The 26,191-nt window shown below is 40.2% G+C and overlaps 1 protein-coding gene across 1 annotated transcript in view; it reads left to right on the top strand.

The window, feature by feature from the left end:
- The window catches only part of Spidr (scaffold protein involved in DNA repair), a 221,964-nt gene that overhangs the window by 89,837 nt on the left and 105,936 nt on the right, over nt 1-26,191 (top strand). The window contains exon 8 of the mRNA XM_032899807.1: nt 3,406-3,625. Coding sequence (XP_032755698.1) covers nt 3,406-3,625 — 220 coding nt within the window. The remainder of the gene's footprint in view (nt 1-3,405; nt 3,626-26,191) is intronic.

Raw genomic sequence — 26,191 nt, forward strand, 5'->3', positions numbered from 1 at the left:
CCAATTGATAAGATATAATTGCCCACCTAAACATACAAAGCCCAGTATAATCTGTCCCTTAAGAATATTAATAACAACCTGTTAATGCACAGAGTGGAATCTTAGCATCAGCTTCCATTTTCTCTCCGCCATGACTGCCCCCTCTCTCTCCTTCCTGTCTCTTCCTCTTTCCATTCCAGCCTCCTCCTCTTCCTTCAAACTTTTCTCCCGTCCATCCTTCCTTCTTGTCCAATGACAGGCCTCCTTCTATCCTTTATCTGCTCACACCTGTATTTTACAAATTAAATGGGGAGAAGGTTCTGGTGAAGTCACCTGAGTTCTGAGTATGTGACTGTACAGCTGTCCTTGGGACAGGAGTTATCAAAATACAGATAACTCCAGGGCAAACCACAGCAAAGAAAGTTTTTATTTCTTCTTTGAAATTTTCACACAGTGTATTTGAATCACATTAACCAACTTCTCATCCTAATTCCTCCTAGGTTGACCTCCACCTCCCTATCCCCCTAATTTTATGTACTCTGATTTTTATGTGTGTGTTAATTTTGTTAGTGTTGTCCATTACTTTAATTTGTGCTGCCCATTTATATACTTCTGGTTGGGGAGTCATGATTGGAGCATCTTCAACCTATCAGGAGCCACACCCTTAATGAAAACTGACTTTCCTCTGCCAGAAGCTATTAAGCTGTCCATAGTTCCTCGTTTTGGGTTCAGGCTTAAGATTCCCTTCCCACTCTATGCTACATTGCTGGCTAGATTAAGTTTGTGCAAGTCTTGTACACACAACTGGAACTACTGTGTTCATGAGGACAGCAGTATTGTCACAGTGAGAAGACAGTTTTGCTCAGGTCCTCTACTGATGGCTCTTAAAGTATTAAAATTGAGAGCTGGGGAGATGGCTCAGAAGGTAAGAGCACTGACTGCTCTTCCAGAGGTCCTGAGTTCAATTCCCAGCAACCACATGGTGGCTCACAACCATCTGGAATGGGATTGGATGCCTTCTACTGGTGTGTCCGAAGACAGCTACAGTGTATTCATATAAATAAAATAAATTTTAAAAAAGTATTAAAATTGAGAAGGTCCCTAAGTAATGGTTTCTGGGAATTATTCAACCTATTTCCTGGATGATGTGATATTTTGGGTAAGTGCTAAAACATTGAAATGACCTTTTTTTTGTACCATTTATCAACCTGCAGACAATATTCTTTATATACTGAGTGTCTCTTGTATTCAGATCTCTTGTGCCCAAATTAGGAGCTTGCCTTCAGCACATAACTTGACAGACCTTATTACATGCTTTTTCTCTTTGAGGTAAATAGAAATAAACCTGTTTTGTTTTATTCTGCAAAGGCATTCTTTATTCCCTGCTAGAACTGGTAGGCTCTGCCCAGAGGACAGGACTGTGCTGTCCCTTCCCTGCTGCTGTGGTCACCAATGCTAATAGCTATCTCAATATCATATGTCTGCCTAGTTACCAAGGAAGCTGTGGTGTTCAGCACATGATCATAGTTAACATAAAATAAAGGTATTTGGTGCTGTGGACCTTGAGAAGAATTCATCTTGTTTGGAATATTGTTAGGACAAACTATAACACTGTTCCATAATAATGTGGTTCATCTTACGTTTTTGTATTTTAACGATAGAGTCATAGGTTTTGGTTTTCTATTAATATTTGTGTGTTTTTGTAATTGTTTTCCTTTTATGAATTCAGGATTTCTGTATACTCTAAGCTAATCACTGGGTATCTGTTACCTTTTACTACCAGTAGTTTACTACAGTAGTTCTGTATTCCTGGTGTGCTGTACATCAAGTATTGTGGCTACAAGGCCAGGGACCTGTGGCAGCTGACTATCCCTGTGGCAGGGACTTTAGCTGGGTGGCCAGTACTCAGCAATGCAGCAGGTCATGAATCCTTAGACAGGCCTACAGTCAGGAAGATGAAGGACAGATGGCACTTCTACAGTATTTGGTATAAATCCCTAATAGAAGCGTAAGTTTTTCAACATATTTTGAAAATATGTCTAAACATACTCCAAGCAGCAGCTTGACATTCTGCCTGTTCATGTCCTTTTCTTTTTGTTTTGTTTTTTAATTTATTTATTTTATGTATGAGTACACTGTAGCTGTCTTCAGACACACCAGAAGAGGGCATCAGATCTCATTACAGATGGTTGTGAGCCACCATGTGTTGCTGGGAGTTGAACTCAGGAACTCTGGAAGAGCAGTCAGTGCTCCTAACCACTGAGCATCTCTCCAGCCCTCATGTCCTTTTCTAACTCCATTTCCTTCCTGTCCTCAAAAGAGTGAGACAGGTACACACCATGAGAAAGAGTCCTTATGAACAGTGCTGTGACACATTGGTGGGCCAGCTCAGTGTGCAAGTCTATACTCTAGCACTTAGTCAGGGGAATGGACAGGGACCTTCAGATAAAACAGATGATTGAAGCTGAAGTGAGAGAAGTGGCAATGGAAATGAAACTGAATAACTTTAAACTTGGCCTTGGGCCTTCACTGGTGATACTCGGTGTCATTTCTAGGTCTGTTTTTGTTATTCTGAATTAATTTTCTATGTTAAAAATTAGCAACAGAGAAAGATGAAATATATGCCTTACCTGTAACTGATAGCACATGTTAATCTTTGCTTCTGTGCTTCTATATGTGTGTTGTAGTAGAAACAGTAAGTCAGATTGGTTTGAAATCTCCCAGTTACCCTTCTGAGCGGTCTGTGTCTCTGCAGAGACATGGCCTACTGTCATGTATTTTGTCCTCCCTTACTACGTTTTTAAATTCCTCCCAGCTAACCTCCATCCTTTCCCCTTTCCATTTTGTTGCCTGAGTTACCCAAAGTAGCTTTTAATTCACGATATTCTTATCTTGGTCCCTCAAGTAGCTAGGATTACAGATGAGATCTATCACACCCAACATGGAACTCTGCAAAGATTTTGTGAGGACTATTTCGTATGCCTCACACAACTCCAACCACTCGATCTTATTAGTTGAATCACCAGGACCACACACAACTGCCAGTTCTTTGAACTTTTTTCATTGGTACAAGGTGCTTGTCGATAAATATTGTTGCATTGGTTCTCCTTGGTCTATCTCCTCTAATTCTCTCTGATGTTCACTGGTGCAAGTGGCACGATCTGTTTCATAGATGAGACAATTGAGAAGATGAAATCTATATAATTGGCTGACCTTTTAAGGGAGGCAATACTGGAATCCAGATCACCTTCTACTCTTCTAAATTCATACCCCAAATGTCCAGCAACCCATTAACATTCTTGTAGGAGTTACCTTTCTTTCCTGTTCCTGGTGTACAGTATCTAACAGAAGCAGTTGAAGCAGTTATAGATTCTGCAGAAATGCTCTAAGTGTTTTTTGTTTGTTTGTTTCTCCTCTGTCTTCTAGGCAGAAAATCTGGTGTATTAACTGTGAAAATTCTAGAACTACATGAAGAATGCACCATACAGGTTGCAGTATGTGAGCAGTTAGCAGGGCCGCCAATCACCAGCCCTCCTAGAGGAACAGCTACTAGACCTGGAGCCTACCTGAAGGTTCTCTTTACCAGAGAAACTGCAAATCACTTAATGGGGCAGCCCCAGGACATCATTTACATCTTCCCTCCTTGGTGAGTTTAAAGAACTGAGTCTACCAGCCATCGGCTGGACATCTGTCTTCCCTCCTTGGTGAGGTTAAAGAACTGAGTCTACCAGCCATCAGCTGGGCATCTGTCTCATAAGTAGAAGACATTTTTTTACAAAAATGTTTGTGACTTTATTAGAAAAGTGCTAAGTGAGGAAAGCCAGGATCGACCCACCATAGGGTTTATGTGACAGAAGTACTGAACATATCCTGCTCCTAGCAGAGGTTTTATAATTTGGACTTAGCAATTAAGAAAAACAACAACCACATGAGGATTCTTGCCCATGAGGAGATCTTATTTGACAATAGGTTAATACAGATTAATTTTTCATTTTCTAGCCAGTCATTAGATGGAAGTATAAAAAGAATGGATTAAACATAATGTAGTTTAAACTGCTGGAGCATAAATAATCATTACGGGGTCAGAATGTATCAATAAAATGCTAATGCCTGCTTTCTTTTGTGAGTTGTATTAGTTTTTATTAAGAAAACGTCAACTTTATTGCTTTCGATGGAAATTAATTATTAACCTTATTAGTTATTGTAAAGAGTTTTATTCATGAGATTCTTATTATGTGTTGGCTACAGATGTTAAACATTAATCTTGTCTTCCATAGGAGGTCTTTCTAGAGCATCATAGCCAGTGGTCATTTATAGTATGCAGTGACTTCTTCATGGTTCATAGAATCACTTCTCAAACGCCTCGGCTGCCTGTGGATATGGCTCCTAGCTTGTTTCCTTCTTATACCTTTCCTCGTTCTTTTCACCTCAGTATTTTTGTTGGAGGTAGGGACACTTTTTGCTACATAATTGGAGTATAGACTTAAAAGAACAGTTGCAGAAAATCTTGTATTTGCTCCAAAAATGGCATGTGAAGTCTAAACTTTTTTTAATGCTATGCTATGCTGTAAGAGATGGATTTTTTTTCTCAAGGAAGAGAATCCAGATGCTTGTGCTAGCCAGGCCACATGGCACCATAATTTAATGCTGCCTGCCAATGGGCCTTTCAGCAAACCTACTGACATGAAAATAATTGAAATAAAGGTAATGTTATGTATTTCCTCAGAGTCCCTTGCCATTTCTGCCTTAAAATGGCCACCTCAAAAGAAAGCAGGGTTAGCTTTGCACACACAGGGCTTCGTTTAGTCTCTAGTACTGGCAGAGAGATAGAAGGCTGGTAGGTAAGAGGGGAAGAGGGAGAATGGGAGAGGAGGGAGAGAACAAGTAAGACATATAAGTACAATCAGTAACTACAAACGCATTAAAAAGATTGTCCTTCTAAGTGTTAGTGAAGCCCAACAAGACACAGCATTTGGATGTTCCTAAACAGTACTAAGACCTTCCGTGCATTACCTTCTTTTCTCTAAATGCCGTGGTTAACTCTTCATCATAATTAATTTTCTAGTTCTGTGACATGACACCAAGAAAGCATAAAAAAAAAGTTTCTTTGAGGCTTGTAGTTTCATAGGATATGAGTTCATGGCCATCATGGTGGAGAGCATGGCAGCAGGCAGGCATGGTGCCATGGTGCCATGGTGTCATGGTGTCATGGTGTCATGGTGTCATGGTGCCATGGTGTCATGGTGCCATGGTGTCATGGTGACAGACTCAGAATGGAAGGAGTCTATTGAAACTTCAAAGTTCACCACCAGTGACACGCCTTCTCCCACAAGCCCACATCTTCTAATTCTCCACTATCAGTTCTACCAACTAGAGGCGAAGTATTCAAGTGTGTGAGCGCATGCAGGCCATTCTCATTCAAGCTACCATACCCTTAAAATCTAAACGGCCTAATTAGCCATCAACATGACATGAATCAAATTATTTGCTGCATATTTCTGAAATGTACTGTAATTGTGTTCAATGATAGTGATATATACTATCTCCATTTCTAAAACAATTCCCTATCACAAAGAACAGGTCTTTAGTCAAGGTTCTCGAGGAAAGAAGTCATAAAATTGCTAAACAGGTGGCACAGTCCTGGTGTACCAGTCTGCGAGCAGAACTACTCAGGTCTGCTGGGCTGTGAGAGCAGAGCTACTCAGGTCTGCTGGGCTGTGAGAGCAGAGCTACTCAGGTCTGCTGGGCTGTGAGAGCAGAGCTACTCAGGTCTGCTGGGCTGTGAGAGCAGAGCTACTCAGGTCTGGGCTGTGTGAGAGCAGAGCTACTCAGGGCTGGGCTGTGAGAGCAGAGCTACTCAGGTCTGGGCTGTGAGAGCAGAGCTACTCAGGTCTGCTGGGCTGTGAGAGCAGAGCTACTCAGGTCTGCTGGGCTGTGAGAGCAGTGCTACTCAGGTCTGGGCTGTGAGAGCAGAGCTACTCAGGTCTGCTGGGCTGTGAGAGCAGAGCTACTCAGGTCTGCTGGGCTGTGAGAGCAGAACTACTCAGGTCTGGGCTGTGAGAGCAGAACACCTTTTACCTTGGTCTCTTCTCATTAGCAGCAGTTAAGTTCCCAGTAGCTACTTAGTCTGTTAGGCTCCTTAACAAAATGCTACATTATCTAGTTAAACAATAGATATTAATTTCTTCTAGTTATAGATGATGATGCTCAAGGTCAAGGTACCAGCAAGATTGATTTATTTGGAATCTTCTCTCCTTGGTTGTTGAAACATAATTAACTTGGCATAATTTTGCAGGATGTTTTTGCGTCTATCTATCCCTGATGTCTATCCATGCATAGATATCTCAGTCTTTTAAAGTCTGTCAAAATTGAGCACAACATGCAGGACTCACCTTTACATTTTAGTGCCCTGGGGCTGGGGCTTCGACACAGGAGTTTCATAGGGGCCTAACTAAGTCTTTATCCCAATCATGAGAGCAACCCCATTTCCTGCCGAGTAGTTTAATTCATCAGCCAGGTAAATCAGCTGATTTTTCTGTCTCTAAATGGCCCAAAGGATCTTAAATAGCAATGTTCTAAATAGCTTTCTGGACTGTATTATATATTATTTTATGGAGACTTAGAATTTTATAACATTTTTAAAATTACACATACGTATATGTGCCTGTGTGGATTTGGAGAGTATATGAGCATACGAGTGCAGTTTTCCTCACAGGTCAGAAGAGGGAATCAGAGCCCTGAGAACTGCCTCACAGCTGTTACAGGCCATTATGAGCCACTCTACCTCAGAGCTGGGAATCTAACTTGGGTCTTCTGAAACAGCAATAAGAATTCTTAATTCCTGAGCCATCTTTTTACCTTTTCAATCGCAATGGTCTCTGTTACAAAGAGAAAATTTCTTCATAAGGTTATAAGGACAAATGTTTATAGATTATTATTAGGAACTATGCTATTTTAATAAAATAATGGATGTAGATTCTTATTCAATAACCATGACTTCACCAGCTCTGTGAAGGTTTTCAGTACCAGGCATGGTCTTCTTCTTGTTAAGCAAATTTTAAAATCTAATTAGAGAACAGTTGGATAATGACAAAAGGAATGCAGCAGAAGAGGATACAAGTGATCTAATAAGGAAGTGGGAAGGAGGCCACCGTGAGGGAGAGGGAGGAAGCTAAAACAACAACGCGGATGGCTGAAAATCTACAACGAATCCTACCATTAACTATTTACCTAAAGTCGTATAGTGCATATAATTCAGCATACTCCTGTACATGTAGGCTTCTCACTGCCATGCTGGTTCTTTTTGATATACTTCATAAGCATAATAGTGTAGGTTTCATCTGTCTTCTGGAAGCTGCCATGGGCATTTTGGTACCATGAAAGCTAATCTTCAGGGAGGAGCCACTCGGGTCAGTTCTACCCACAGTCTCTCTTTTATGTTCCTTTATCTTTTCAGCCCAAAATAATGCTTCCTGTACTTTTCCTTGAGTTTTTTTTTTTTAACAATATATAAAAAAATTTAGACTTTTTATGTAATGGGAAATTTTCTTCCTCTTCCAATTACGACAGGTGAGTTTCCTGGGTAGTATTAGTAGGTAGTTAGTGTTGGTGTTAGTATAGTGGGTAGTAAATAGTAGTTGATGTTTGTGTAGGTTCCAGGAATAGTCCTTCAGGACTTGGAATACAATCTCCAGGATCTTCTGGTTTCTGATGTTTTCTTTGAGAAATCAACTGTTACTAGTGGGATTTCCTTCATAGGTGACTTGTCATGTTTTTTCTCTTGTACTTTCTTGGGTCTAAATTGTTAGTGTTTTAAATATGATTTGCTGTGGGGATTTTCTTTTCTAGCCTTGTCTTTTACAGTGTTTTTCTGTTATTCTTGCATTCTTATGGATGCTTTTTTCTTTAGTTTGGAGTACTTTCCTTCTATAACATTGCTAAAGATCTGGTCTATGCCATTGACTTGGGATTCATCCTCATCCATTCCTATAATTAGAAGATTTGGACTTCCCATGGTCTCACAGATGTCCTTTGTATTTCGTTCCTTTTTGTTTATTTTCTGGTTTTTGTTTTGTTTGTTTTGCGGGACAGGGTTTCTCTGTGTAACAGCCCTGGCTGTCCTAGAACTCATGTAGTCATGTAGATATACCCTCTAGCCTCAAACTCACAGAGGTCATCCGCCTCTGCCTCCCCAGTGTTGGGATAAAGAAGTGCATCACCATGCCCAACCTGTGTTGTTTTTCTGTATTTTAATTTTTTGGTCTGAATCCTCTAGTTTATCTTTTCAGATGTTCCACTTAATTCATTTCTAGTTGTAAAGCTTCCCTTTGCATTTTCTAGTTAGACTATTGGGTTTTTCAATTCCATTTTCATTTTGGCTTGAGTCTTTGTCAGAATTTCTATTAAATTTCACTTTCAAATCTTTGATTCTTTGTCATTTCTATCAGCCTTGTGTCTGCATTGTTTTTGTCATCACACAAAGAGAAAAGTTAAGCTCTTTCCTGACTTTTTTGTGCTGCGTTCGTGCGTTCGTGCATGTGTGTGTGTGTGTGTGTGTGTGTGTGTGTGTGTGTGCGCGCGTGCGCGTGCGTGTGCATGTGTTTCTTCCTTTTTTAAATTTCTTGAATTATTTGAGGGAGTTTATGATGATTCTTTTAATGCTTGTGTCCTGGAGTTGATCTGGATCATTCTCCTTAACAAGGATTTAGATAAGCTGGTAAGTTTTGAAGAACAAACTGGCTTGATCTTTAATAATCTTGCTATTCTTGCAGTGAGATCCAGGCATGAGGACTTCATTAGTTTGTAGTACGTTATGGATGGAGCAGGGTCAAAGAAAAGAGAAGTTGTGGGGGTAGGTTCAGCCTAGAGCAGCAGGTCTCAACTTCCAGGTTAAGGGGTCACCTAAAACTATCAAAAAACACAGAACTTTACATCACTTCATAACAGTAACAAAATTACAGTTTTAAGTAGTAAAAAAATAAATTTTTGTTGTTGTTATGTGGTGGTTTGATTGTGAGGGTTGCAGCATTAGGAAGGTTGAGAACTGCTGGGTCTAGAGGTTGGAAATGTCTTTGTGGGTTGGCATCAGGTAAACAGAGGAGAGAGGGCTGCTGTACTGGTTGTGCAGATGGCAGGGAAGGGCTGATGAGGCCGCTGCAGAAAAGGTGTTCGAGAAAAGGTCAGAGTTACAGAGCAGGCTAGATTCTAGAGGAGGGTGTGGGGTGTGTGGGGATAACCATCTTCACAATATTAATCCTGCTGATCCCTGAGCTTTGGGGAGTCTTAATTTTCTGTTGTCTTCATTTTTTTTCTTCAATGTCATAGGACAGTGGTTCAAACCCTTCCTAATGCTGCAACCCTTTAATGCAATTCCTTGTGTCTTGGTGATCCCCTAGCCATACGTTATTTTTGTTGTTACTTCATAACTGTAATTTTGCTAATGCTATGAATTGTAATGTGAATAATTTTGGAGGTAGAGGTTTGCTGAAGGGGTTGTGGCCTGCAGGTTTGACCAAACCTCACTAGAGGTTGAGAACCACTATCTTGGAGTTTTTATTATAGAAGTGTTTTACTTCCAACACTTGGAGGTATGCTAAAAAAAATTTTTTTTTCGTTGCAGGAATTGTAAAGTTGTTTTATGCCCTCTGATCAAGATCTCTCTTTCTCTCTCTCTCTCTCTCTCTCTCTCTCTCTCTCTCTCTCTTTCTCTCTCTCTCTCTCTCTGTGTGTGTGTGTGTGTGTGTGTGTGTGTGTGTGTGTGTGTGTGTGTAACGCATGTGCATGCACTGTGGATTTTGTGTGCTAACTTTGACTTTGCATCCTGCTATTTTGCTGAAAGTATTTATCAGCTGTAGAAGTTTCCTGAAGACTCTCTATGGTCTTTTCTGTATAAAATCGTCTGCAAGTACAAATACTTTGACTCCTTCCCTTTGCTGTTGAATCCCCCTTCATTTCCTTCAGTTGTCTTAGTCCTCTAGCTAAGACTCCAAGTAATATATTGACGAGATATGGAGAGAGTAGACAACCTTGTCTTGTTTCTTATTTTAGTGGAAGTGCTGTATGTTACATGTTTCTCTCTTAGAACGATGTTTCCCATGGGCTTGTTGTAAATTGCCTTTTTATGTTGAAGTATTTCCTTTGTATCAGTAATCTCCCTAGGATTTTTATCATGAAGGAGTGCTGGATTAGATTTTTCCACATCTAATGACATGACTATGTGGTATCTGTCTGTCCTTTGGTCTGTTTATGTGATGGATTGCATTTATTGATTGATGTTTGTTGAACCCCCTGCATCTCTGGGATGAAGCTGACTTTATTGTGGTGTATAGTCTTTTTGATATGTTCTTAAAATTCTTGAACTAAAATAATTTGCTATTATTTTATTGGGACTTTTTTGTTCAAAAGAGACATTCATCTATAAACTTTTGTTACATCTGGCTTTTGTAACAGGATAATGCTTCATAATAAGTATTTGGAAACAATCCTTCATTTTATGTTTTATGAATAATCTGAGGAGTGTTAGTGCTTCTTTGAAGTCTGGTAGAATTTTATGCTGAGTTTATTTGGCCCTGGGCCTTTTCTGGTTGGGAGATTTCATATTACTCCTTCAGTAGGGCTTACCTTACTGGTCTACTTAAATAATTACCTCATCTTGATTTAACTTAGTAGGTTTTATATATCTAGAAATCCATCAGTTTCCTTTAGATTTTCCAATTTGGTGAGATACAGGTTTTAAAGTGATGTTCTTATAATTATCTAGACTTCCTTGCCTGTTGTATGTTTTCATCTTTAGTTTTATTAATTGGGATCTTCCTTAGTTTTATTAGGTGGGTAAAATTTTGTCACTTATGTAAGTTTTTTCCAAAGAACTAACTCTTTATGTTATTGTTTCTATTTCATTGGTTTCAGCCCTGTGTTTGATAATTTTGAGTTTGTTTAGTTGATTAATCCACTCTAATTCCCCTGGCAGTGGCAGAGTAACTGCCCCAATGCTCTGGATTCTCTAATGAAAGGCACACACACACACACACACACACACACACACACACACACACAAACACACACACACACACACACACACACACACACACATAGGGAGGGAGAGAGGGAGAAAGGGAGGGAGAGAGAGCAGCACGCACCTTATATTTAATATGCTTTAATTCAGTTCAATGACTGGGCTACTTCCAAATCTCCACATTGTTAACACCTCCCCTCCACTCTTCCTGAATTATTACTTACTAAAATCTATATTTTGCCTTTGTTACCGTAGACCCAATGCAGGGGGGCCCTGGGGCAGCGCTTTCCCAGCACTTCCATAATTGTATGCTTTTTCTCCTGCATTTTCCTAGCCTGGTGGTACTAAATTCTTCTTCTTCCCTTGGTTCCCTTGGAGTCCAATCTCTGACTCCTTGCCTTCAGCTACTTTAGCAACTGGAGCAGGGACCCACAGCGTCTTGAAAACAGGATTCTCTTGTAATTTTTTGGGAACCTAATTAACATAATACAAGTGTTTAATCAAATCTACAATAATTTTGTCCCTCTACTTTGGAGGGGGTGCTGTTTCTTCTTGTTTGTCTAAAGCTTTCAAGTGTATTATTATTAATAGATCTCTCCAAGTTTTTGATGTAGGCATTTAGTACAGTGTTCCTCTCATCATATCTGAGAACAAAACTCAACTTCAAATGGATCAAATCCCTCAACATCTGACCCCTAATTTGATAGAAATGAAGTGTTTCAATGGCCTCAGAATCATAGGCACAGCAATAGTCTTTCTAAGGGACAGTGATAGCACATCAATAATGCTGGCAGTTAATAAATTGGACCTCATGAAGCTGCAAATCCTACGCGGGGCAAAGGACACCATCATTTGGACAAAGTGGCCAGCTAAAGAATGGGAAAGGATCTTCATCCATTACACATCTGATAGAGTCAATGTCTCAAATATATAAAGAACAAAAATAACTGAACATCAAGAAAGGAAATAAGTGAAATTAAAGTTGGTATGCATAACAAAGCAGAGAGATCTCAAAAGATGAGATACAAATGGCTATAAAACATTAAAATATGTTCAAAATCTGTAGCAATCAGGGAAATCCAAAGTAAAATTATGTCGAGATTTCAACTTAAACAAGTCACAATGGCCAAGATCAATAAAACATATGACAGCTCCTGCTGGCAAGGATTTGAAGAAATAGAAAACTTACTCATTTCAAGTGAAAGTCAAACTTATACAGTCCCTTTTGAAATCAGTGTAATAGTACCCCAGGAAGCTTGGAATAGATCTGCCCCAGAATCCAGCTGTAGCACTCTTGGGCATGTACCCAATGGCTGCTACTCCCTACTGCAGAGACACACGCTCATCCACGTTTCGTTGTGCTATTCATAATACCCAGTGTTTATAAGTAGCCTAAATGTTCACAGCTGGTGAATGGATAATGAAAATGTGGTACTATTAATCCATTGTTTCAAAAAGGAAGAAATTAGGAAATTCTTAGGTACTTAGATAGAAATAAGTCACTGTGAGGTAACTCTGCCTCTAATATACAAATCTTGTCTGTTTTCCCCAATATCAGTAACATTAAAGATATCTAGTAAAGAAGCAAGGTAAATATAAAGCAGTGGCAACATGGATTTAGCATCCAAAGAAAAAGACTAAGAAACAAGCTCTTCGTGCACTTTGTCATAGTCTCAGAGCTACATGAGGCACTGTGTTCAGCACAAACATGTTTGTCTTTTAGTGTGTAAATTAGGTATTGCCACATAACCATACCCTGAACATCTAGGGGGAATGTACTAAGTCCCTAGATGTAATAGCATGCACTGGCTTTTGAAAATACATTTTGTACTTGAAACCATTCAAATCTTACGAATGAGGATATTCCAAGCATTCCACAGGAATAGATAATTTTAGTCGATGACACAAAGTGTTGGAATGATAAACATTTCTGTTCACATAAACTGAAAAGTACAATTTGGGATCAAGTGTTCTCTGGGCCGTGGGTGATCAGTGGGTGGGCAGCCTGTCTATGCCTCCTGTCCCTGGCTTGCATTTCAGAGAATCAGGAATAGATACATTATCAGTTTATTTCCTCCTTGCCCACTGCAGCTGATTGCTTGAGTCCTTCTAGCTGTTTCTTCACTTCTTTATGAAATTATTATTAACTTATGGAGATTAATCCCTTCATTGGGGCCACTTTCGTTTGTCAAACAAAACACTGTGGGCCACACGTTAACACAGTTATTTGAGAACTTAAAATTTTGGCATAGTTATGTGTTTCAATGCTAACTTTATTACATCTGTGGTAATTTTCCTGATAAAATGATAGTTCTTAGTTGAAAGATAATTTAGTATCATTAGCCATCTAGTTCTATGGAATTACTGAGTAGTGTGAGTGGTAGTTGAAGGACAAGTGAAGACACTTGGTTGTTGAAGGCTACTGCAAGGACACTAGAGGGACCTTAATGGTATCATCTTTTAAAGAGTACTCTGGGTGCTCTTATTTTCTGACTGACAGACAGCCAAGGCACTTGGTCACAGTGTTGTGATCTCTGTGAAGTATAGGACTGATTACATTTAGAGTTTATAGTATATGACAGCAACCTAAGAGACAGGAAAAATAAAGACATTTTTGTCTGTGTGCGTATATACTAAGTGGAAAACACTGAACTGTCATGTTGTATGACCATACTACCCTGAATAAGCCTGATCTTTTCTGAGCTCAAAAACTAAGCAGGGTCAGCCTAGTTACTATATCAGTGAGAGAATAGTCAGTTCAGCTTAGGTTCTGGGACAGCCAGTGAGACAGGGGACGCACTAAGTAAGGGTTGAGGGCCCTGTCTTGTGATGATCCTGATGCTCTGCAGCCCACAGTGGTTTGGCTTATGCAGATTGTATTCATTTCTCAGAGCTTGGAGACTACTCATTGTCTGTTAATCTTGAAAATTAACACGACAATCTCTAGTTAATAATACACAGGTAAAAGTTCTTGACAGATGTTTGCTAATTTCTCTCTTCACTTTGCTTTGGTTTCTTTAACAGAGTATCCGTATATTCTTCTGGCCGTCCTGTAACTCACTATATACTCCAGGGAGGCCTTGAACTCACAGACATCCTCCTGCCTCAGCCTCCTGGGTGCTGGAATTGAAGGCTTGATGACTAGAACCTAACAGGCACCATCAAGAAAATAAATATAATTGGGGTACCAGGGAGAGAAAGACAGGAAGATCAAAGGCTTTTAGTTCAGAGGCTTTTCTCAAGTGGATTGTGAATTCAAAACCAGCTTGTTCTTGTCAGAAAGAAGAAGAAAGAGATTGCGAGTAGGAAGAACCCTGGGGCTTGCTTCCTGGCCTGTGGTGTGGGAGGGGTCTGACAACATGACACATGAGATATGAAAAGTCTTAATTACTGGGAACAAGTGTGTAACAGGGATATCAGGGAGATAGACAGGAGGAGCAGGGGAAGTTGCCTTTGCACTGAACCTGTGTAAATGTTTTCCTTGTCACCATTTCCCATTCCTGTACCCATATATGTATATATAATGTATATGTAATAATAAAATATATAGTCAAATATATAGTCACTCATTGCTGTAAGGCCACTGAACATATATTTGTGATTATGATCTTTATGATATGTGCCATTTGATTATCTCTGCTTCAATCATGTGGTTCATTCTTAGAAATATGCTTGAAAGAGTATTGGGATGGGCTGGGGTAGGCAATAGTTCTCAACCTTCCTAATGCTGCGACCATTTAAAACAGTTTCTCATGTTGTGGTGACCCCAACCATAAAATTGTCTCATTGCTACTTCATTGCTGTAATTTTGCTGCTGTTATGAATTATAAATATCTGATATGCAGGATATCCAATATAGAACCCCCAAGGAGTAACCACCCACAGGTCAGAACACTGGGCTAAAGTTATTGTTTTATCTGAAGAAAGCTCTCAGTATATCGGGCAGAGGAGGTTCGTTTTGGAGGGCAGGGAAGTCTCAGGAGTCCTCCTTTGTCAATGTGTATCTAGTTCCTTTGAGGCAGAGTTTCTCACTGAATTTGAAGGGTTGTTTTGTTTTGTTTTGTTTTATTTAGGCTAACAAGACCCAGACCCCACTGGTCTCATCTCCACCCCACTCTGGGGTTGAACCTGCCACTTTCATGAATGCTGGAGTCTGATCTCTAGTCCTCATGGATACCACGCACTCTTACAGTGACCCATCTTCCCTAAAATCTCTGATTCTTAAAAATAAGTCAAATCCCTTTATTCTAATTAACTCACAGATGAAAAACACCATAGAGCTGGTTTAAAGAAGCCCCTCAAACATTCGCCCAGAAGCAAACAATACATCTCAGCAAAGTTTTGTGCAATTAGAATTGTGATTCTGAAGCAACAGAGCTTCACTTACAATTTTACCTTTCCACCAACAATTACGTTTCTGTTTCTTTCCACCACAACAGAGCGAAAGGTGGGGGAGGCAAGGCTGTACATTCATCTTCATGGTCCACATGGACTTGGCCTACCTTGTTCTTCCTCATTCTTCACTATGACGTTCTCATGATATCCTTTCTGAATTTTGTAGTACACCTACACCTAACACCTGTTGACATGAATAATCCATCAGTTGTGTCTACATATAAGGCAGAATGGACAGGGCTGTTGTTCATTTACTCATTTGTTTTTCCGCTTTGGTCACCTCAGAAAGCTCTCAGATTTTGGAAAATTTGTCAGTCTATAAAAGTTAACTACTGTCTGTGTTTCTTGCCTCAATAATGATTTTATTGAGTCAGTATCTTCAAGAATGAGTTTCAATAATTGGAATGTAGGAGTCTGGCTCACTAGAAAGATGGTCTCAGTGCATGGCCTAATACAAAGGAGTGACTTAATGAAGGTATCCAGCAAAGGACTGTACATTTCTGACAGCTTCCTCTCCAAGCTCAAAAACAAAAAAAAACAGTACTAGCCATGCTCCTATTTATTAGGCTTTGATATCAGTGATACTTGAAGGACAGATGTGTCCCCATGAAGCCACTTTAGGAAGGCCGTTTGCCCACTTCTTTGGAACAGCTGTGAATTTGACCGTAAGGTCCATCTCCCATAGGGAAGGCTCTAAGTACAGGTTCTGCATTGAGTCCACTAGGACTCAAGTGGTAGACAGGAATGTAACTGTGAGAGATGATCAGCAGCTCTGGCCGTACAAAAGCTAACAAGTAAAAGATGCCTCTTTTGATTATAGTCTTTCAGTGAGAAGTACTGCTCTAAAAGACATCATTGGGAAGCTGCTCTACTTTGAAAATAAACTGCATATTGGATTATAATATTGTTTCCATCTCAAATGTACTCATTATACTGTGGCTTAACAAAGGAAAGACGTTTGCTTCAGAAAACATCTAGAAGTATTTACAGTTACATTGTATAGTGTCTACAGGCTGTTCTCTGTACTTCCACAAATCAGTAACAGTTGTAACTACAATGACCACAACTATATATTATGTATTCAAAAACAGTGACAAAGCTAGTATGACAAAAGCTTACTATTTAATAATCTAGGAGAATACAAAGGCACTTTTTCATACTCTATGTTTTCTTTTATTATATTTTTAAACAATCTGTTCAGATACCTAACACCCACTCCTTTTTTTTCTTTTTATTGGATATGTTTTATTTACATTTCAAATGTTATTCCCTTTCCCAGTTTCCCGTCCATAAACCTCCTATCCCATCCCCATCCCCTATTTTTATGGGGGTGTTCTCATTCTCCAACAACCCCCCATTCCTGCCCTCCCCACTGACATTCCCCTGCACTGGGACTGGGGGGGGGGGGGCTTGGCAGGACTGAGGCCTTAGCCTCCCATTGGTGCCCAACAAGGACATCCTCTGCTATATATGCAGCTGGACCCATGGGTCTGTCCAAGTATAGTATTTGGGTAGTGGTTTAGTCCCTGGGAGCTCTGTTTGGTTGGTATTGTTGCTCTTATGGGGTTGCAAGCCCCTTCAGCTCCTTCATCCTTTATCTAATACCTCCAATCGGGACTCCATTCTCAGTTCAATGATTTCTGCTAGCATTCACCTCTGTATTTGTCATACTCTGACCAAGCCTCTCAGGAGACAGCTATATCCAGTTCCTGTCATCGTGTACTTCTTTGCTTCATAGATATTATCTAGTTTTGATGCCTCTGTGTGTGTGTCTGTGTGTGTCTGTGTCTGTCTGTCTGTCCATCTGTGTATGTGTGTGTGTGTGTGTGTGTGTGTGTGTGTATGTGTGTGTGTGTGTGTATGGCCTGGATGACCAGGTGGGACAGGCTCTGAAGGGCCATTCCTTCACTCATTATTCAAAACTTTGTCTCCATATTTCCTCCTATGAATATTTTTGTTCCCCCATTTAAGAAGCACTGAAGCATCCACACTTTGGTCGTCCTTCTTCTTGAGCTTCTTGTGGTCTGTAGATTGCATCTTGGGTAATTCAAGCTTTTGGGCTAATATCCACTTATCAGTGAGTGCACACCATGTGAGTTTTTTTGTAATTGGGTTACCTCACTCAGGATGATATTTTCTAGTTCATTCATTTCCCTACGAATTTAATGAAGCCATTGTTTTTGATAACTGAGTAGTACCCTATTGTGTAGATGTACCACATTTTTGGTATCCATTCCTATGTTGAAGGGCATCTGGGTTCTTTCCTGCGTCTGGCTATTATAAATAAGGATGCTATGAACATGGTGAACCATGTGTACTTGTTATATGTTGGAGCATCTTTTGGGTGTATGCCCAAGAGAGGTATAGCTGGGTCCTCAGGTAGTACAATGTCCAATTTTCTGAGGAACCTCCAGACTGATTTCTAGAGTGGTTGAATCAGTTTGCAATCCCACCAACAATGGAGGAGTGTTCCTCTTTCTCCACATCCTCACCAGCATCTGCTGTCACCTGAGTTTTTGATCTTAGCCATTCTGACTGGTGTAAGGTAGAATCTCAGGGTTGTTTTGATTTGCATTTCCCTGATTACTAAGGATGTTGAACATTTTTTTAGGTACTTCTCAGCCATTCGATATTCCTCAGCTGAGAATTCTTTATTTAGCTTTGTACCCCATTTTTAAAAGGATTATTTGGCTCTCTAGAGTCTAACTTTTTGAGTTCTTTGTATATATTGGATATTAGCCCTCTATCAGATGTAGGATTGGTAAAGATCTTTTCTCAATCTGTTGGTTTCTGTTTTGTCCTAATGACAGTGTCCTTTGACTTACAGAAGCTTTGCAATTTTATGAGGTCCCATTTGTCGATTCTTAATTTTAGAGCATAAGCAATTGGTGCTTTGTTCAGGAAATTTTCCCCAGTGCCCATGTGTTCTAGGCTCTTCCTGACTTTTTCTTCAATTAGTTTCAGTGTATCTGGTTTTATGTAGAGGTCCTTGATCCAATTGGACTTGAGGTCTGTACAGGACAATAAGAACTGAATAATTTACATTCTTCTACATGGTGACCTCCAGTTGAACTAGCACCATATGTTGAAAATGCTATCTTTTTTCAACTGGATGATTTTAACTGCTTTGTCAAAGATCAAGTGACCATAGGTGTGTGGGTTCATTTCTGGGTACTCAATTCTATTCCACTGATCTACCTGCCTGTCTCTGTACCAATACAATACAGTTTTTATCACTGTTGCTCTGTAATACTGATTGAAGTCAGGGATGGTGATTCCCCCAGAAGTTCTTTTATTGTTGAGTATAGTTTTTGCTAACCTTGTTTCTTTTTTATTCCAAATGAATTTTCAAATTGCTCTTTCTAAATCTGTGAAGAATTGAGTTGGAATTTTTATGGGGATTGCATTGAATCTGTAGATTGCTTTTGGTAAAATAGCCATTTTTCCTCTATTAATCCTGCCAATCCATGAGCATGAGAGGTCTATCCAGCTCCTGAGACCTTCTTTAACTTCTTTCTTTAGAGACTTGAAATTTTTGTCATACAGATCTTTCACTTGCTTGGTTAGAATCACACCAAGTTATTTTATGTGATTTGTGACTATTTTGAAAGGTGTCATTTCCCTAATTTCTTTCTCAACTGTTTATCCTTTGATTTGTTTGAGTTAATTTTATACTCAGCCACTGTGCTGAAGTTGTTTATCAAGCTTAGTAGTTCTCTGGTGGAACTTTTGGGGTCACTTAAGTATACTATCTTATCATCTGCAAGTAGTGATATTTTGGCTTCTTCCTTTCAGTTTGTATCCCTTTGACCTCCTTTTGTTTTCTGATTTCTCTGGCTGGGACTTTGAGTACTATATTGAATAGGTAGGGAGAGAGTGGGCAGCCTTGTCTAGTCCCTGATTTTAGTAGGATTGCTTCAAGTTTCTTTCCATTTCCTTTAATATTGGCTTCTGGTTTGTTGTATTTTGCTTTTGTTACGTTCAGGAAAAGGCCTTGGATTCCTGATCTTTCCAGGACTTTTATCATGAAGGGATGTTGAATTTTGTCAAATGCTTTCTCAGCATCTAATGAAATGATCATGTGGTTTTTTTTCCTTTGACTTTGTTTACATAGTGGATTACATTGATGGTTTTCCATATATTAAACCATCCCTGCATCCCTGGGATAATGCCTACTTGATCATAACATATCTTCGTTCTGATTGTTCTTGGATTCAGTTTGCGAGAATTCGTTGAGTATTTTTGCATTGATATTCATAAGAGATATTGGCCTGAAGTTCTCTTTCTTTGTAGGGTCTTTGTGTGGTTTAGGTATAACTGTAATTATGGCTTCATATAAGGAATTTGGTAGTGCTTCGTCTGTTTCAATTTTGTGGAATAGTTTGGACAGTATTAGAAGGTCTGATAGAATTCTGCACTAAAACCATTTGGTCCTTAGGTTTTGTTTTTTATAACTGCTTCTATTTCTTTAGGAGTTATGGGACTGTTCAGATGGTTTATGTGATCCTTATTTAATTTTCATACCTGATTGTCCATTTCATCCAGATTTTCCAGTTTTGTTGAATATAGGCTTTTGTAGTAAGATCTGATGATTTTTGGAATTTCCTCAGATTCTGTTGTTATGTCTCCCTTTTCATTTCTGATTTTGTTAATTTAGACACACTCTCTGTGTCCACTCGTTAGTCTGGCTAAGGGTTTATCTATCTTGTTGATTTTCTCAAAGGACCAACTTTTGGTTCTGTTGATTCTTTCTATGGTCCTTTTTGTTTCTACTTGGTTGATTTCAACTCTGGGTTTGATTATTTCCTGCCATCTATTCCTCCTGGGTGTATTTGCTTCTTTTTGTTCTAGAGCTTTTAGGTGTGCTGTCAAGCTGCTGACATATGCTCTCTCCTGTTTCTTTCTGCAGGCACTCAGAGCTATGAGTTTTCCTCTTAGCACAGCTTTCATTGTGTCCCATAAGTTGGGGTATGTTGTACCTTCATTTTCATTAAATTCTAAGAAGTCTTTAATTTCTTTCTTTATTTCTTCCTTGACCAGGTTATCATTGAGTAGGACATTGTTCAACCTCCATGTATATGTGGGCGTTCTTCCCCTTATTGTTATTGAAGACCAGCCTTAGTCCATGGTTGTCTGATAGGACACATGGAATTATTTCTATCTTTTTGTATCTGTTGAGCCCTGTTTTATGATCTATTATATGGTCAATTTTGGGGAAAGTACCATGAGGTTGTGAGAAGGTATATCCTTTTGCTTTAGGATAGAATGTTCTATAAATATGTGTTAAGTCCCTTTGGTTCATGACCTCTCTTAGTCTGTCTATGTCTCTGTTTAATTTCTGTTTCCATGATGTGTCCTTTGATGAGAGTGGGGTATTGAAATCTCCTCCTATTATTGTATGAGGTGCAGTGTGTGCTTTGAGCTTTAGTAAGGTTTCTTTTATGTATGTAGGTGCCCTTGTATTTGGAGCATAGATTTTTAGGATTGAGAGTTCCTCTTGGTGGATTTTTCCTTTGATGAATATGAAGTGTCCTTCCTTATCTTTTTTGATGACTTTTAGTTGAAAGTCGATTTTATTCAATATAGGAATGGCTACTCCAGCTTGCTTCTTCAGACCATTTGCTTGGAAAGTTGTTTTCCAGCCTTTCACTCTGAGGTAGTGTCTGTCTTTGTCTCTGAGGTGTGTTTCCTGTAGGCAGCAGAATGCAAGGTCCTCATTGCGTATCCAGTTTGTTAATGTATATCTTTTTATTGAGTAGTTGAGACCATTGATTTTGAGAGATATTAAGGAATAGTGATTATTGCTTCCTGTTATATTCATATTTGGATGTGAAGTTATGTTTGTGTGCTTTTCTTCTCTTTGTTTTGTTGCCAAGGTGATTAGTTTCTTGCTTTTTCTAGGGTGTAGCTTGCCTCCTTATGTTGGAGTTTACCATTTATTATCCTTCGTAGGGCTGGATTTGTACAAAGATATTGTGTAAATTTGGTTTTGTCATGGAATATCTTGTTTTCTCCATCTATGTTAATTGAGAGTTTTGCAGGATACAGTAACCTGGGCTGGCATTTGTGTTCTCTTAGGGTCTGTATGACATCTGTCCAGGATCTTCTTGCTTTCATAGTGTCTGGTGAGAAGTCTGGTGTGATTCTGATAGGTCTGCCTTTATATGTTACTTGACCTTTTTCCCTCACTGCTTTTAATATTCATTCTTTGTTTTGTGAATTTGGTGTTTTGACTATTATGTGACGGGAGGATTTCCTTTTCTGGTCCAATCTATTTGGAGTTCTGTAGGCTTCTTGTATGTTTATGGGCATCTCTTTCTTTAGGTTAGGGAAGTTTTCTTCTATGATTTTGTTGAAGATATTTACTGGTCCTTTGAGCTGGGAGTCTTCACTCTCTTCCATACCTATTATCCTTAGGTTTGATCTTCTCATTGAGTCCTGGATTTCCTGTATGTTTTGGACTAGTAGCTTTTTCCGTTTTACATTTTCTTTTACTGTTGTGTCAGTGATTTCTATGGAATCTTCTGCTCCTGAGATTCTCTCTTCTATCTCTTGTATTCTGTTGGTGATGCTTGTGTCTGCAGCTCCTTGTCTCTTCCTTTGGTTTTCTATTCCCAGGGTTGTTTCCCTGTGTCCTTTCTTTATTGCTTCTATTTCCATTTTTAATTCCTTCATCTGTTTGATTGTGTTTCAGGGATTTTTGTGATTCCTCTCTATAGGCTTCTACTTGTTTATTTATGTTTTCCTGCGTTTCTCTAAGGGAGTTCTTCATGTCTTTCTTGAAGTCCTCCATCATCATAATCAAATGTGATTTTAAATCTAGATCTTGCTCTTCTCGTGTGTTTGGATATTCAGTGTTTGCTTTGGTGGGAGAATTGGGCTCCGATGATGCCATGTACTCTTGGTTTCTGTTGCTTGGGTTCCTGCGCTTGCCTCTTGCCATCAGGTTGTCTCTGGTGTTACCTTGTTGTGCTATTTCTGACAGTAGCTAGACCATCCTCAAGGCCTGTGTGTCAGGAGTGCTGTAGACCTGTCTTCCTGTTTTCTTTCAGCCAGTTGTGGGAGCAGAGTGTTCTTCTTTCAAGCGTGTAGCCTTTCCTGTCTACTGGTCTTCAGCCGTTCCTGTGGGCCTGTGTCCTGAGTTCACCAGGCAGGTCACTTGGAGCAGAAAAGTTGATCTTACCTGTGGTCCAGCGGCTCAAGTTGCTCGTGGGGGGCTTATTTTGAGCTCTCCCTGAGGGTGTCAACCAGGAGGGCCTGTGCCGCCTTTTCCTGGAGCCCCCGTGCACTGGGGTCCCAGATGGCGTTAGGTGTTTTCCTCTGGAGTCAGACATGTGGGCAGAGTGTAGTCTCTTCTGGCTTCCCAGGCGTGTCTGCCCCTCTGAAGGTTTAGCTCTCCCTCCCACGGGATTTGGGTGCAGAGAACTATTGATCCAGTCCCTTTAGGTCCCTGTGGTGTCTGGACTGCGGGAGACCTACCACTAGAGTGCCCTTATCTTCCTGTTCCCAGAGGCCCTATACCTAAATACTTTTAAATAAGATTTAGTTGTCCTAGACAGCAAAACTCACATTTTTACTTGAAGTATAATTTTCAAATTTTTAACTTGAAGAGGAGTTAATTTTGTTTCATTTTTCTCATTTCTATGGATAATGTGTGTGTTTTGGGTTTTTTTTTTGTTTGTTTGTTTTGTTTTTTGTTTTTTGGGGTGGGTGTTTCGTTTTGTTTTATTGCTTTAGACACTGTTAGATCGTGTAATGTGGTGAGGGGTTACCTGGTGGGGCCCTGCCAAGGTGTCCCCCTGAGAAATCACACCATGAAGAGTGGATTTATTAGGGGAGGAATAGGAGTCCCTGTTGGCATTTCTTCTAGGCTCCACCCCAGTTACCTGACAAGAGCAAGGTGTGCCTGACTCACTGTAAAATGGGCTGCTGGCCCCTCCTCTCTCTCTTGCTCTTGTTCTTCCTCTCTTAACCTCTTCCCTCCCCTCTCTGTCCCTCCTCTCCCCACCCCTCTCTCCCCCTCCACATGTTCATGGCCACTCTTTCTGCTCCCCTTCTCTCTCTCTGTCTCTCTCTCTGCCTCTCTGTCTGTCTCTCTCTCTCTCTGTCTCTGTCTCTGTCTCTCTCTCTCTCTGTGTCTCTCTCTGTCTCTGTCTCTCTCTCTGTCTCTGTCTCTCTCTCTGTCTCTCTCTCTGTCTCTCTCTCTCTCTGTCTCTCTCTCTCTGTCTCTGTCTGTCTGTCTGTCTGTCTGTCTGTCTCTCTCTCTCTCTCTGTCTCTCTGTCTGTCTACCTGTCTCTCTCTCTCTCTCTCTCTCTCTCTCTCTCTCTCTCTCTCTCTCTCTTCCTCCTTTCCCTTCCCCATGACCTAAATAAACTGTATTCTATACTATACCTCTGGCTGGTACCTCAGGCAGAAAGATGCCTCAGCACGGGCCTGCAAAGTCACCCCTTCGCTGACACCATACCCCAAACATACCCCTAGCTTCTTTTTTTTTTTTTTTAAAACAAAAAATAACAGTCTAGGCCTGGAGAACGGATAGAGCTAGACAGAGGACAGCAGAGCTATGATGTCAGAGAAGGAGGTACAGAGAAGGACAGAAAAGTGAAGAGAGGGAGAGAGGGACATGGGGGGTGGGGGTGGGGGATTCGAATAGGAACAGAACCGGGGTTAGCATTCCTTCTATAGATTGCCTGTACCTGGTATAGGTAAGTGATGATGTAAGTCATTGCTAGGCCCCTGGGAGTCTAGTGGAGTGTCCTGTAAGCTAATAGGCACAAATGTGTGTGTGTGTGTGTGTGTGTGTGTGTGTGTGTCTGTCTGTCTGTGTCTGTGTCTGTGTGTCTGTGTGTGTGCCTGCATGCGTGCACACGCGTGTGTGTGAACATGCAGCTGGATGCCCTATATTAGTAATGTAGGAAGCCATTCGAAGTCACTGTTCTACCTTATTGAGGCTGTCTCTCATTCACACCCAGAGCTTGCTGAAAAAGTAGTCATGCTTAGTGGTGATAGTTTGTAGACTCCTCTCCAAATGGGTGACTTGGCACACACACACACACACACACACACACACACACACACACACACACACACACACACAATGGCACATGTTCCTTCCAAACACTTTTTCCTCATGCCTTCTCCCTCCTTTCTTCCCCCTTCCCTCCCTCCCTCTCCCCCCTCTCTTTCTTTCTTTCTTCTATGCAAAGTGTGTTGCTGTTGTTTTTCCCTTTGAAAGAAGTTCTCTCCCTCGCTTTGATCCTGGCCAGCACTAAAACACAGCACAGAGGCTCTCTGTGTGATTTAATGAAGGCCTAAGCTATCTCTTCTAGGGGTTTAGCTGAAGGCCAGAGCTTCCCAAAAGGCCTGGCTGGGAAGAAGTGGAATGCAGCTCTGACATCACAGCTCAGCTCCTGGGAATGCTTTGCGTTCCTCTTCCTGGCAGTGCTGTGGTGGCTTCCAGCAAGGAAGGAGTACAGTTCCAAAAAAAAGAAAAGGAAAGAAAAGGCAGAAGAAGAGAGAGAAGACAGTTTATAATGAAGCTTTTGTTTGGGAGGTATTTTTATTCTGAGCCAAATTTGTAATTGGAACCAGATGTCTTACATTTTGAAGCTCCTGAAATGCTGGGTTTATTAATTATGATAATATCTGAACTATCAGGGTTTTGCTTAAAAAATCTTGAAACTTTTTAAGATTTAAGGAGACTGGTTTCCACATTTCTGCTGTTTGATTGGTTGTGGTTTCTGTAATGGTCTTCATCTTTTGAAAGAGAAGTTTATTTGATGTGGGGTGAATTTGCACACACACACACACAATAACAACAACTAATGAAAAAAAGAGCAAAGGGGTATATGGGAAGGTTTGGAGGGAGAAGGGAGAGAATCATACATTGTATTTAATCTCCAAAGATAAAAGGCACACATATATATATGTGTTAGTGAATTTTGTGCTGTTTGGCTGTTCATTGGGAGAAGAAAACCATTCTACTGTCTGCTGTAGAGTATTTCTCCTCAGGGGATTTGGGTTCCCAGTGTCATTTCTGTTCCTAAATCTAGTGTTCCAGGTCGAAACCCCAGACAACACTAAGACTTTAAAGAGACTGGTGCTGGCTGTGCATTTAGGCAGCTCCTACCCAGTGACACAAAAAAGAGAGTGCACACTTCCTGAGTTAAACTTTAAACTCAAGTTGTCGTTTTCCCGTCTACTAGTTTCTAAAAAGCTTTGTATAAGTTTAGTTAGTCACAATTGTTCTTCTGCATCTTAGAAATAAAATATTAAGCCCTTTAAAAATACACTGGGAGTTGCCTTTGACTATCGCATGAACAATAATTCTCCAGTCGGTATAAACCCATTTGAGTGCTTCCTGTTGTACAGAGCTGAGTCACTGCTCAAAGCTGTCAGAAATGTGGAAAGGTGCATGCCAGTGATGTCCTGTAGCCTCATCCATTGACAGCATGGCTATAGGAGATTTTCTTACAGTTCTTAGCTGAACAAAACAAAAATGTGTGGTTCTATTTCTATTTTATTTTTGGAAGTAAGGGTGGGTGTAGAGGACAGACTATTGCTTGAGATGGGTTTTCTGTTAGTTTAAAATTGCCCAAAGTTGTTAGGTATGTGTTTAGTATATACTTTTGTATGGTTCATTATGGTTTGGTAGACAAGTTTTTTTTTTTCCTCTGTTAAAAATGAAATGCTTTCATACAATATATTATGATCACAGTTTTTCCTCTCTCAAGTTTTCCCAGTTTCTCAAACCCTCCTTTCCTCCCACATAGCTCCATAGCGTCTTTCTCTTTGAGAAACAG

Source organism: Rattus rattus, chromosome 4 (assembly GCF_011064425.1).
Source record: "Rattus rattus isolate New Zealand chromosome 4, Rrattus_CSIRO_v1, whole genome shotgun sequence".
Taxonomy (NCBI): Eukaryota; Metazoa; Chordata; class Mammalia; order Rodentia; family Muridae; genus Rattus; species Rattus rattus.